Here is a 12,947-nt window from a genome sequence, read left to right on the forward strand (position 1 = left end):
TATTGGCTTATAATCAAAACATGAGTTGGATTCAATATTGTGCCAACTAAGGATAATCATGAAGAACATGGTACCTATGAACTACAGCGTATGTGAGCCCCCAACTGCTCTCTTACCTGTCTCTATGATATGATCAGCAGAGAGCCCACTACGCGCCGGGGCGAGTTTCTATGTCCAGTTACGTCAGCCTACTCATTCAATGTAGATACTAGCTAATTAATTCACTCTCCTGTGATTTTGATATTGTAATAAAGATAATTTTCCTACTGGAAGGGCTCCGAAAATAGGAGATGTAAATAGGTAATAGGGAGTTGTGCAGGTCATATTTCTGGGACTCGGATCACATTTTAAAACAAGCGACTTTGTATTATCAAGAATATATCCAGGATGAAATAGTAGAAATAGCGCATTTCTATACAAAATCTCCCCTTTTGAAGGTTCTCAAGTTTCGCGCTTACAACGACGAGGCCTTTCGCTGCGGAACCCAGGGTAGATCTCTTAGAAGCCGTTTTATTTGCTTTTAAGCTCTAACACCCCAAGAAACTGTAAATTCTGAAAGAATAGCATTAGTCCCGTGAGCTTTGAATAGGCATCTCTTTCAAAAGTGATGCGGTACTGGCTACCCTTTTCCAGCTGTAGCGAAAACAGACGTAATGATATGTCACTATAGGCTGGCATTCACGCTCTAATCAGAGAGAACTTTCTTTCCTTTCCATGGAATCAACTTCGTAGTTAGACCTTGGGTTCTGTGTATTCTATACCGCAAGCAAATGGCTTTTAGCAGAGTGTGTGTCACCTTGAACTTGGGTAAGACTTTGTTAAAGGGTCTACATATAATTAGTACCATTTTTCCTAGGCATCATTAATTCGCCGTTGCCCTGTGAAAAAACCTTACCAATATGCTTACCGATTAAAGGGAATAGAAGGAAGGCATAAGAGCCCCTATTTTGAAATTTCACACCAATTTGGATCAACATATCTCAGGATTAAAGAGACCTAAGCGTCGCTATCTATGAACAATTGGACTTAATACGAATCTGGAAATCATTCACATAACTCTACAATTATATGGCCCGCCTTATCCCTTCATCTATGTTGAGCTCAGCATTTGGCCCTTGAGGGTCTCTCATTTATCCACAGGGCCGGCGATTTCCAATCGATTATTTCCAAACGCTACCGCTTTTCAAGCCCTAGGGGAGGAAAAGAGACGCATGGTCGCTGCTCCTTTATTTTTGAGCACGTAGCAACGCGCACCTTACGAGATAATGCGCGACATGTTGACTAGATCAGCACGGCAGTAACTTTCTGATATACCACATCGTTTTACATGCTAATGTTTTTGGAAATTTCAGAACAAGCTTTCACTGGAGACATTCCACTTGAGTCATAAATTTGTGCACGGAAAGACTACTCTTGTCGTGCTTAGTTGATTGTGAATATTGCCAATGAATCCGGTCCATATAATTGTATGTAGTGTAGATCTAGGCCTGAACGTCCACCAGTATTTTACAGTGCTCATCCCTATGCTCAAGCAGTGCTTTAAATCCTTTCTCCACAACTTCATCCAATCTGATGCGCGAGCTAATCATACCTTCCGGTTTCAGTAGGCCTGCTCATATATTCGCCGTGATTCAGTAACGTTGATTCACCCAGGGACGTCAAAAAGGATAAAGAAAGTCAAAAAGGTACACTTACCATCATTGACTGCGCGGATCGTATCCAAAAACGAAGTTTCGTCATACAGAGCCGCTCCCATGTACCGGAGCTCTTTGTACATCAAATGATTCACAGGAATAGAAGGCGACTTCTCCCAAACAGCAATGTTAACAATCGTACCTTGCGCTTTACAAGCGGGTATAGCCCCGATCAATGCCTTTTCCACGCCCGCAGCGTCAAAAATAACATCTGCACCGACGCCACTGGTGATCTCTCGCACGCCTTGCGCGACATCGCCCTTGCGTGGATCTAGAATATGTGTTGCGCCATAAGTCCTGCAAAGTTGTTGGCGACTCTCCATTAATTCAGACACCATGATATTCCTCGCTCCTTGCAGCTTGAGGACCTGCACGACGCCGACCCCAATAGGCCCGCCTCCGACGAGCAAGACATTATCTCCTGGGTTGAACGGTGACAAGTTGACTGCATGCCATGCGACGGCGAGTGGCTCGATGAGGGCCGCAGCTTCAAGTGATATGGTTTCGGGAATGGAGTAGAAATGGCCAGCTGGGGCAACGATCTTTTTCGACATGCCCCCGCCGTAGCCTGGTAAAAGGCTTTAACTTAGCTATTCTATCTTATATGTCGGTAGATGTCTTACCGCTCAACCCAATGAATCCAATATTCTCGCAGCAATTTTTGTGGCCTTGTTTGCAGGCAGAACATGTTCCGTCGAAGATGGTAGGCCGCACGACGGCGCGCTGGCCTGGGGAAAGGTGTGTTACACCGTCGCCAACTTCTTCGATGATACCACCAAATTCATGACCCATTGAGATAGGATATGTCGATCCAGTAATACGATGGGGTGTTTGTGGTATCAATACTGGGCCACTAGTGTATTCGTGGAGATCTATGGCTGTCAGGTGGATCTGGAGAATTATAGAATAGAACAAACCCACCACTTCCGCAAATTCCGACGTAAGCTGGCCTCATCTGTAGACTATCACGTTAATATTGCAACTAGTACCTTGCACCATAATGCAGACCTTTACTTGACCCTTGCTACACATCGGCTCTTCAATTTCATCCACGCGGATATCACCTGATCCGTGAAAACGGACAGACTTCATCATCGGGGCGCTCTTGAGCGTCGTATGCAGTGTGTCTCCAGACTGAGTCGTTGTGTTCAACATGCTGGCTGAATATGAGCGTATCGGCTATTTCGGCATCTGGTGAGCTCAACGTTCTGTTGAGAGGATTACTGCCTTCATAAGTTGGGTAGCGATAGGCCTTGGAGGATATTGTGTTTATATTTGTCCTAATAGAATATTGTGGCAAGATTGACCGATACATGCATGACATCAGAGAAATTTCAAGATTATAAGGACTAGTCGGAGAAGGGACCAGCCATAGGGACAGCGTGTAGAATATCAGTGAAATCAAAATCTTCAGACGTCATCTATCGTGGTTGCAGCAGCCAGCTTGCGCGTAACAGGTTACTTGATAAAGCGAACAGAATAGCTGAGCTAGCCTTGATTCCAGAAACCTACTTTCTTGGACTTCGGGAAGCTTTCCAATTTGCTGGGTTCATAAAGGAAGAGTAATCCATCACCGCTATTTCACTAGGGGCTCATTTCCAAATATAAATTGCGCTCTGATTGGGGGCGATGAGGGAGCTGGTCAAGAACCGGCTTTGATTACTAAAATCGTGAACAGCATGAGGCCGAAAGGCCGCGCGGTAGCTGTCAAAAGCAAGAAGACCTGCAATCGCAGAATTTGGCGTAAGGAGCTGGGATGCACACTGCACGGGAACAGGATATAGTGAGCCTCCAATAGAACATTCGAAGAATGAGAGAAAACGGCGTATGACTAGGTTGAAAACGCCACTAGCATAAAGATGAAATCACAGACAGCAGGGGTATTTGGATAAAAGTGTCATACATCATGACCTGGTCGAGGTTCCACCAATGAGCACACGGCCGCGTTGACATAAATCACAATGGAGGGTCGCTTACCAGCCACGAATGAGGTCCCTTCAGATTGCCTCTGCAGTTCCGCATAGGCGCCTAGCATTGAGTCTAACCCCTTGTTGGGGCCAAGCAGCATCGGCTGTGAAAGTTGACCGCCCGGCATACCTAATGCGGTAATGCGGTAATACGCTAACTACGATTAGCTGCGTACTTGCATTATGGTGGAAAACAGGGTTGTGTACTCCAGGTTGATAGATTATGGGATTACGCACATGTAGGTGTAACTAAGTATCTGAATTACCCAGTCAGTGATAGCTATTGCCTATAATTCACTGTAAAATAGAGATAAAATTACTATGTGTATAGCTGACATGCCAAAAGAACAATTGACTGGATAAACACTTTCTCCGCTCACCATAGAATTACTCTCACGTGAGAGAAATCTAATGTTCGTATACGTAATCAGGCGGTGGAACAGTGATCAATGGGTGTCCGTCCGAGTATATGCATCTGTCTGTCCATTATGTTATTGGTGCGCACGCATCTCATATGTGTGCTTACTAATATCATGTGATCTAAATAGCTTACATCATCTAATATGCTGACATCTAACCCGGTCGGCTTGGGATTAGACTGAGAGAATGACTGCCCAATAGACTGAAGGGCTAAGTATCCTACAGTAGAGGGTTAGGCGGTTATAAGAAGTTCGGCTAAATCTCACTTTTAAGTCTATTGGGGACAAGCGCTGTTATCTGTCAAGCAAGCCAGGCTCCACATTTTTTCTGTAGCGATCGCGTCGAGCACATAGTATAGACCGGGGTTGTTTTCAGAAATCAGTTAAAATTGGCTATTCTGGCCCACATCCTTCGCCACCGCCTGCAACTGAGTTATCTCTATCTATAGAGGGAATTATCTGAGGGCTTGAAGAATTAGCCCCGATTTCAGATTCAAAAACTTAATGAACAAGAAACCTTCAACAAATGGCACCATATCTCGCTGCTATTATGCAATGTAAAACAGTGGGTTTAAAACCCAGGTTGCCCCCAACTGTTCCCTAAATTCCTACCACTATCTAGTAAACGATCAAGAACCACCGCAATTAGGGGAATGTACTTCACATGACCTTATTATTTTATGAGATATCATTCATCACGCCAATCACGCTAGTCTTCTCTCAGTTCTCTGTGATAAACCGGGACTTCTTCTCTCCTGGGAAGCAGGTAGCGTTTATCTAGTAAATGGCCACCGCCATGTACTCAGATTTAGCTGAAGGTGATGGATGAAACGGTACCAGCCAGCCAATGTTTCGTCACATAAACTCTGATGATTTTCGGCATAATGAGTCATTAACTCCCAAGTGTCAGTCACAGCTTTCTTCAAACTAGCCGCAGACAAGATCAAGTTTCATACATTCCAAACATGGATTTGCACCAACCGTAATAAAGTCCGAAACGATGCATGTAAATTGGGGGTTATGCATTATATTGAGGATTTTGTCTTGTCCGCCAACGCTGATATAGTTTGCACGGTAGACCGTATTCCCACCGAAGCGAATTGTTCTGGCACGTCGATTTCCGCTCAAACAACCATCGGTGGCGCTTGGTCGTTACATGAGGTCGCATGAGTTTGAAATTTGGATCAGATCTCCATATACAGCGTCGGGACCAGGGCTGGAGATGGTAATTGGATGGAAGGTCAGATCGGAGCCAATAGGTTGACGGCTATGCGGTAGGAAAATCTTAACAATTATGGCACATCCGTTTATCTCGCGAAGAACAGCTTGTGACCTGAGAAAGCCACTTTTATCTGCAAAATTTGAGATAATCACAGTGCGAATTCGCGCCTCCGGAAAATGGCGAACCGCACCTGTGATCATCAATATTCACCTTCATGCTTTGGCTAATTTCCTAGGAGACACATGATGATAGCTTGCTCAACCTACTTCTTCATTACAAGTTCAAACTCGTGAAATCCAGCAAGAACGGGGTTAAAAACGCAGTCCTGCCCGGTGGATGAGAAGGTCAAGAACAACTGGCAGTAGTAAGTGGTAAACATTAAATCTAGATAGTCTTGCCGACGCCGCGTGTCATTATTACAGTCACGTTATCGGAGACGTAGTATAACTGGCTGAATAGAATTTAGAGACTATTCAAAACAGGGAATACGGATGCGGATCTTGGCGCTAAATTTGCGATAGAATACATGAATTTTCCTCATCCGGACATAGAGCCCACGGGTGGGCTTCATCGGGCCAAAAAACCAAACTGACCATCCCTACAAGGAGCTACTTGGAAGCGACGCCATTTAATGTTGTCAAGAAATTTTGATGTTTTTCTATCTGATAATTGTCACATCCCCACATCTCTTCAGAGGAACGCAATACAAAAAACTATCAGGCGTATGCGAGGCAATTTTTCCCTGGCGCAGGAAACCTTGACATTGGTTGTCAGGAATTTTGAAGATCAAGACTGAGGAAAAATTAAAACACAGATGCGTGGTTCTTCCTCCATTGAATTTCCTCGCCCAGGCTCAGACTTTCGTACCATTTAAGCATCTGGTGGAGTCCGGGCACTGTCGGATCAACCCCAATATCCCTGATGAAGCTTCTCTCTCCTTCCATTTCAGCCAAACACTCTGCATTGTAATCCCATTTGTCAGGCTCAGTGTAGTTTTTCCGTGGCCCCAAAAGTTCTCTAATGCCAGGGGAAACATCCTCTGGGTTATTGATTAACCCAGCTTGACTTCGGGAGCGAATGGTTATTTTAAACGCTCGAAACAAATGCCTTCCCACCTGGGATCGGCATGCAACAATCGAAAATGCTTGGGTCAAACTCAGGAAATCAGGATCCCGGATATCAAAGTCTTTCTGCGCAAGCAAGCAGAACAACGAGACGTTAATTGCATACATAGAAAACTGATGGCTATATTCCAGCCCGTAATCTGTTCCAAACTTCCGGATAAGAACCGCTATTTCTCGTGCAGACAAAATAGCAGCTTTTTGGGGATTGAAATCGTCATCTGATTTGGCTAATTCATGATCACTTGCTCCCGTGAGCATATCACTTTGGAGGTCATGGCAGCATAAATTTATTACCATAGTATGGTAGCGCATTCTGTAGCATATTCCATCGTTAATAAGGTCAAGATATATTGCAATCACCAAATTTGGAAAGATGAGACAAACACAAACCTAAGTATTAGAATGTACGGTGCTGGGTTCTCAATCAGCTTCAAGGTAGAGGGCAGCTCTTTTTCCCACTGGCATAGCCGCCCGTAAAGTTCTCGCTTTTTGCTTCCATTATCAGTTCGCAGGATGTTCCAGGAGGCGTCTCTTGCTATAAAAGAGAGCTTGCAAGCTTCATCAAAGTACCGACTCATATGAGACTGACGACAATCACCCCTTTTCGGGTAAGGCGTCCACACTTCATCTGGAAGAGTCTCATCTCGAGAAATTCGATCCAGGTTTACGATTTTAATCTGGCTTCGTTTGAGGAAATTCATGTGGACAATCCTGTAGCTTTGTCAATCCGAATACATCAATCCTCACGTTTGCCAGGGTGACGATGAACGCACGTATCGATTTGGAACAACCCCCACGCAGTTCTTTGGAGAGAGCGTTTCATATCACTAGTCAGGTGTGGGGCTTCCAAATTTAACATCCTCGTATTGTTCACTATGCCAATTGATTCAGCCATCCCTATCGCTCGATGAAGCATTGTGTATCCGTAGTTGTCATAGCCTGACAGGGAGTATCTGTCAATAATTAGAAGAGAGTCATGGCAGGTTTTTCTGTTAGGGTGAATGCTTGCTACCTTTCATATAGTAGAAGAGATGCCTGTAAAGAGGCCAGCCGTATATCGCCCCTCCCATCAGTTTGTTGCGATTTCAAGTATAATTCTGCTTCGGCCAGAAAATGAGCACCCTTCCTTTTTACGTCCCCAGGTAAACTGTACGCCTCGGTGTAGTCTGAGTAGAACTTTCTTAAGTTAGTATTGCTTGACGATAGTACAGTCCACGGAGCCTTGTTACTTACACATGCGTTGGCGAGAAGCGCATTCACCAAGAAAGGACTACAGAAGTCCGACTGAAGATGCCCGACTTGCATGTGTTTCACAAACGTTTCAGCGCAGAAAAATGCGTAGAAAGGGTAGCCCCAAGTGAGGTAAAGGGATATTAAGTGCGATACTAAGTCATCGCTATCCGTGACAGTAGTCCACGGTCTTGCTGGAACCCTCACTGGAGCAACTTCACACAAGTATTGAATATCCAAAACCCTTGGCCGAGCTCTCGGTAAATTACCTTCCATTTCCATTTCCATTTCCATTTCCATTTCCATTCCGGATAGAGCATTAACTGGACGACTAGCAATTTGATCATTCATTTCAGCCAATCTTGCATTCGCTAGCATCCCGTAAAGGAATATGCGGACTTGCTGGGCAGTTTTGCCATCTGGCATCTGACTGAACAATTCCCGTTCGCGAACCCGATCTTCCTGCTGAATTGCCTCATAAAGTTCGTATATTATGCCGTGATACGCAGTTGGTATGGTTGCTATAGGATGTTTCAGCGCAGCGCCGAGCTGATCCACTTGCGATGGCTCCTGGTCATGGAAACCATCGCTAAACACATTTCTCGTATTTCCCTATCAAATATGTATCAATATCGGCTTCCCTTTCCAATGATCCCTGTCTGATTTTGAGCGCGCATCGAGATCATTTGATCGGCTTACACTTTGCTCATTCGCAGGTCCAGTGTGCGTGGAGATGTCGGCCGGCCCCTTCAATCTGTTGGACATGATGACACAGCGTGGTGAGGCGTGGTTTTTTGTTCGCCCAAAGATTTCAGTACTTGTAAAAGATTGTGTCTATCTTCCAATCCAAGCACGTTGCTAGATGTTGCCAGGTATTAGGCGTATACCTGAAATCCTTCGAAATTACTATATCATGACGTCATCTTCTCCGAGCGGTCACAACCACCTTGAAATATTGTGCCCTGGATTTTGACCGGCTTTCTTTCCACCAATATCTTGTGGGAACCCATCATACTCCATCATTCTCTATCAGTTGTTATATACCTAAAATCGGTCGACAAGGGAACATAGACTTTCAAGGCCGGATAGCGCCTCGAGGGCAGCGATAATCCAGACAGCCTTGTTTCCTCCATCTACTAAACACTCGAAGATGTCAAATGAGACACCACCGATTAGCTCATCAATGATTTCTCTGAACCCTGAATCCCATGGGAAAGCGAAGATTGCGATCCCAAGACAGCGTTCAATTGTTGCACCGAAGCTAGGCAGACGTGTTCCACGGGCATGCGAATCATGCCGGATAAGGAAAACCAAATGTAGTGGCGATGCTCCGAGCTGCAGACAATGCCGAGAACTTCGAGTGGTTTGTTTATATCCGCTGGGAATGCGTGAAAAGTTGAAGAGGTGGGCGAGTGCAAATCATTTTCGTACCGAATTCACGTTGACCAGCCCGAATATCAGACAGCAAGAAGACCTTTCAGTGAAACTGCAAATGTCTCAGAGCCTATTGAAAGAAGCAGAGCAATTTGTGCCCGGGCGCACAGCTCAACGAATCAAGGAATTTTTGGTAAGGAAAAGACTTCTCAGTGCACGTGTGCATTGAAGTTGATTCACACAGAGCATATTGCGGCTGATACTAGATGTTGAGCCTCATAGCAGGATTCAGACTCTGGATATGTATCCAACGATATTAAAGGTGATAAATTTCGCGACAGTCTGGGGGAAATATCCCAAGAACCGGCACATGAGCATGCCAGTTCGGATTCTTCCATTGGGTCACTAAGTGCTCTGGACGAAGTCGAATACGATGTCAATCTGACTAAGGAATCTCGAGCCACGGGATATATAGGAAAAAGCTCGGAAATCACTTGGATGCAAAGCCTGCAGCAGGAGATCCTACAACGCACCAATACCCTGAACAAAGACCACACCACGGGCGATCATTTAGGCCCTCATGAGATTAATTATCACGTTGATGATTTCGATATAGGGGTATCAGAGCCAGTACAAATGTACTGGGTGCCCCCGCGGCCGCTAGCTGATAAACTCCTCGACACTTACATGCGTGTGGCCCACCCTTACATCCCTATTCTGAATCGTCCTTTATTTTGTAGTCAGTATGAGAGATTTTTCGACAGACCTAACCTTCCTGGTGACAAATGGATGGCTATTCTGAACATTGTTTTTGCAATCGCCGCTACCTATGCTCATACTACCGAGTTGGATTGGCGTGGGGACCCTAAAGATCATCTACTTTATCTGACTAGAGCTCGAATGTTAAGCATGAGCGGAGATGAGGTATTTCGCCACCCTGACCTCCAACAAGTTCAAGTGGAGGGCTTAATGGCTTTCTATCTTCTCTCCACAGATCAAATTCATCGGTAATGCTTATAACAACCCATACCCTTGACCCAGCTGACGGCCGATGCAGGGCCTGGAGAATGTCGGCATTGGCCATCCGCTCCGCAGTGGCTCTTGGAATCAACTTGAAAAGCTGCAACCCAATGATTACGAATATCTCGAAAGAGGTTCGGAACAGGGTCTGGTGGTCGCTCATTACAATTGAGAACAAACTCAGCCTGATGACAGGTCGGCCTAATTGTATCTCGGTGAGCATGTGCGCTTCACCGCTGCCACTGCCGTTCGATGAACAAGATTTAGACCAGGAACCGGCTACCTCTCTTCTCAACAATCCTCAAACTCGGGAAGGTCAAATAAATGAAGCCATGAGTAGCTCGTATTTTCGGATGGGCCCCTCTGCCAGATCCAGAAACGAACGGCATACACCATCTCCTCCTGCATGGCTCCATTCACTCCCCGTTTCGACTGGACTATACTTTTTGTATTCTTGTGACCTCACATTACTGGTGCAGGAACTCCTAGACCGTGTGTACGCGGCAGATGCTGTTCATCAACCATGGAAGGATCTTAAAAATCGAATTGACGAGATCCGAGAAAGAGTCGACATGTGGCTTGGCTCACTTCCGCCTGACTTAGATTTCACTCGCCCGAATGATTATCGTCAAGCCCCCGAAGAAAGGACCCGCCTGGCTTTCCAATATTACAGCGCCCGAATCATACTAGGTCGCCCATGCATTTGTCGACAGCACAAAGAAATGTCGCACAACACAAACGAGGAATATTGTTTCACGAGATTCATGGCTGTATCTGCCATTAAGTCTGCCATTCAAATGGCCCATCTGATCCCAGAGGAGCCAAATACGGACGTTTCCGAAGCAATTTGCCACTGGTGGTGCCTTCTCCATTATGCCATGCAGACGTTAACAGTCATTATTCTTGAAATATCCTACGGTTGTGTTCATCTGCCGGAGGAAGCGAGCAATCTACTACAGTTGGCGAAGAAATGCATAAAATGGCTCGATAGAATGTCCACACACAGTGTTGCTGCTCATCGAGCTTGGCAATTCTGTGACAAGTCACTCCGCCGGCTGGCAGTGGCTATGGATCTCGACGTGAGCGATTTGCCCTCGCGCCGCTATAAGCAGCAACCCGTCGATACAAATCCCTATGCCTTCCACTCAATGGAAAACCATCCCACCTCTGTCACTGATATTGAGATACCAGAATCTATCATATCAGGCCCTGATGCAGGGTTTGACTCGCCCCAGCTTGTGATCCAGGGTGACTTCATTGCTGGATCGGGAACAGATCCCTCATTTTTAGGAGCAACAGGAGCCGCTGATCAGTGGCATTATGCTCATGACCGATTCGATGAAAACTTTGTAGATCTGTTTTTCCCGGAACTATAGAAGCAAATCAGGTATTGCTATGTATATTAATATTAGACAAAAGGGATTGTATCTACATTGCGTAGCTAATCACCCTACACGCTTCAAGAAATATTCCACATTCTAGGTCAGAATTGTCTCCGTAATTGCCCCGAGTACTGCTTACAAACCCTTTTGGCTCGGCAGGGACAACTCTTTGATTAAACCAGGTACAATAAGTGGATGTAGATAAAACAATTAATCCCCTATGTATGAGCATTTGCTGACGCCATCATTCAGATTAGTAAAGTAAGGCCAGTATTATCGTTATTATTCAAGAAAATGTCATTTTGAAGGAGGCATTGATCTGTTAACACCCAAGCTCGCGGTGTCATGGAAAATAATTCTTATTATTCAGGCAAATGCATTATAGGGTGGCTCTGAGTACGGACCGAGATAAAGATCCCGTGTGTCCAAAGAGTAGTCTGATTTAGAATTCTACTTTGCCTGGTTATCAATGAGATATCTAGAGTTCGAGTGGTGACCAAAAATGTCATTTCTGATCATATCGTAGGGAAAATAGATGCAAAGGAAATACAACAAAAGGAAAACATAGGGAATATTGAAAAGCCTAGACTTATTTGAAAACAAGCTTGGTACTAGGTATAGATAAAAAATGGTACCCGATGCAAAATACCAGCCTACTCAGTGTATCAGAGAGATGAATTGCCAGCGGGTTTTCCAGCCTGAGGCATGAATGGAGTGCTGGCAGCAACGTTTTCGCGACGGTGATCAGGATCTGATATGACCCCTTGGTCAGCTTGAGTCCCTGCAGGCTTTCCAGCCTGAGGCATAAAAGGTGTGCTAGCAGCGACATTCTTGCGGCGACTGTTATCCTTATCTGGATTTTCGCTGGGGTCTAGTTTGTTGGATATTCCATCATGGTGAGAAAAAAATTTGCCATGATCGTGTGCATTTTCTACATGGTCGTCAGGACGGCCCTGGGTTCCTGCGTTTTTCATTAGATCTGATAAGTACATTAAACAGCTGAAGAAGCATCAGAATAGTTTTACCTTTGTCGCCGTTGACTCGAGGGTCGAGTTCATCGAGCTTGGAATGGCGAGATCCACCGTTCTTAGACTGATCAGACATAGTATATCGTATATAGTAGTGCCGGACAGGGGTATAAAGGCTGGATATACCTACTTTGCCAATTCTTGGAGGGGTTTATAATGTCCGTTTCTGTCTAATTGTTCACAGATTACGTATTAGATACGTCATCAAGCTGGGGGAAATCATTTGGCTCGAGTTTATTCATGCAAAGATACATTTACCACTGTCGTCACCAATGGCCATAATGGACTTCGCTAGCCCGGTAATGGCTTGCCCCATTGTTTGTGAATAAAAGATGTGACTAATTTCTAATTTATACTCAATCTGAAAATAGTATTCATCCATATGGGCTTCAAGATAACTTTGACGAGTATATAATAACGAATGCACTTGAGAACTTTTAGGGGCGTCATATTGCCTTAGAACAACCACGCTAGGAGAAAGCTGTCA

General features: G+C 45.0%; 5 protein-coding genes across 5 annotated transcripts; 1 reads left to right on the forward strand and 4 right to left on the reverse strand.

Moving 5' to 3' along the window:
• Window positions 1–1,481: 1,481 nt before the first annotated feature.
• Window positions 1,482–2,849, reverse strand: N7484_000728 (2,3-butanediol dehydrogenase; the record flags this gene model as incomplete). The annotated part of the gene is made up of 5 exons (XM_057111149.1): window positions 1,482–1,609; window positions 1,696–2,262; window positions 2,318–2,585; window positions 2,612–2,649; window positions 2,684–2,849. 5 exons carry the CDS (start codon window positions 2,847–2,849, stop codon window positions 1,482–1,484), a joined length of 1,167 nt encoding a protein of 388 aa, XP_056978375.1.
• A 742-nt stretch (window positions 2,850–3,591) lies between these two features.
• Window positions 3,592–3,843, reverse strand: N7484_000729 (uncharacterized protein; the record flags this gene model as incomplete). Its single annotated transcript, XM_057111150.1, is given in 2 exon segments — window positions 3,592–3,819; window positions 3,838–3,843. The coding sequence occupies 2 exon segments, from the start codon at window positions 3,841–3,843 to the stop codon at window positions 3,592–3,594; spliced, it is 234 nt and encodes a 77-aa protein (XP_056978376.1).
• A 2,262-nt stretch (window positions 3,844–6,105) lies between these two features.
• Window positions 6,106–8,421, reverse strand: N7484_000730 (fungal specific transcription factor domain-containing protein; the record flags this gene model as incomplete). The annotated part of the gene is made up of 8 exons (XM_057111151.1): window positions 6,106–6,688; window positions 6,817–6,961; window positions 7,025–7,137; window positions 7,200–7,379; window positions 7,439–7,602; window positions 7,660–7,862; window positions 7,926–8,268; window positions 8,356–8,421. 8 exons carry the CDS (start codon window positions 8,419–8,421, stop codon window positions 6,106–6,108), a joined length of 1,797 nt encoding a protein of 598 aa, XP_056978377.1.
• A 385-nt stretch (window positions 8,422–8,806) lies between these two features.
• N7484_000731 (Zn(II)2Cys6 transcription factor) lies at window positions 8,807–11,426 on the forward strand (the record flags this gene model as incomplete). The annotated part of the gene is made up of 3 exons (XM_057111152.1): window positions 8,807–9,223; window positions 9,316–10,037; window positions 10,088–11,426. The coding sequence occupies 3 exons, from the start codon at window positions 8,807–8,809 to the stop codon at window positions 11,424–11,426; spliced, it is 2,478 nt and encodes an 825-aa protein (XP_056978378.1).
• Window positions 11,427–12,097: 671 nt separating this feature from the next.
• Window positions 12,098–12,536, reverse strand: N7484_000732 (uncharacterized protein; the record flags this gene model as incomplete). The annotated part of the gene is made up of 2 exons (XM_057111153.1): window positions 12,098–12,393; window positions 12,458–12,536. The coding sequence occupies 2 exons, from the start codon at window positions 12,534–12,536 to the stop codon at window positions 12,098–12,100; spliced, it is 375 nt and encodes a 124-aa protein (XP_056978379.1).
• Window positions 12,537–12,947: the final 411 nt, after the last annotated feature.

This window comes from Penicillium longicatenatum, assembly GCF_028827895.1.
Source record: "Penicillium longicatenatum strain IBT 33135 chromosome Unknown contig_11_segment0_segment0, whole genome shotgun sequence".
Taxonomy (NCBI): Eukaryota; Fungi; Ascomycota; class Eurotiomycetes; order Eurotiales; family Aspergillaceae; genus Penicillium; species Penicillium longicatenatum.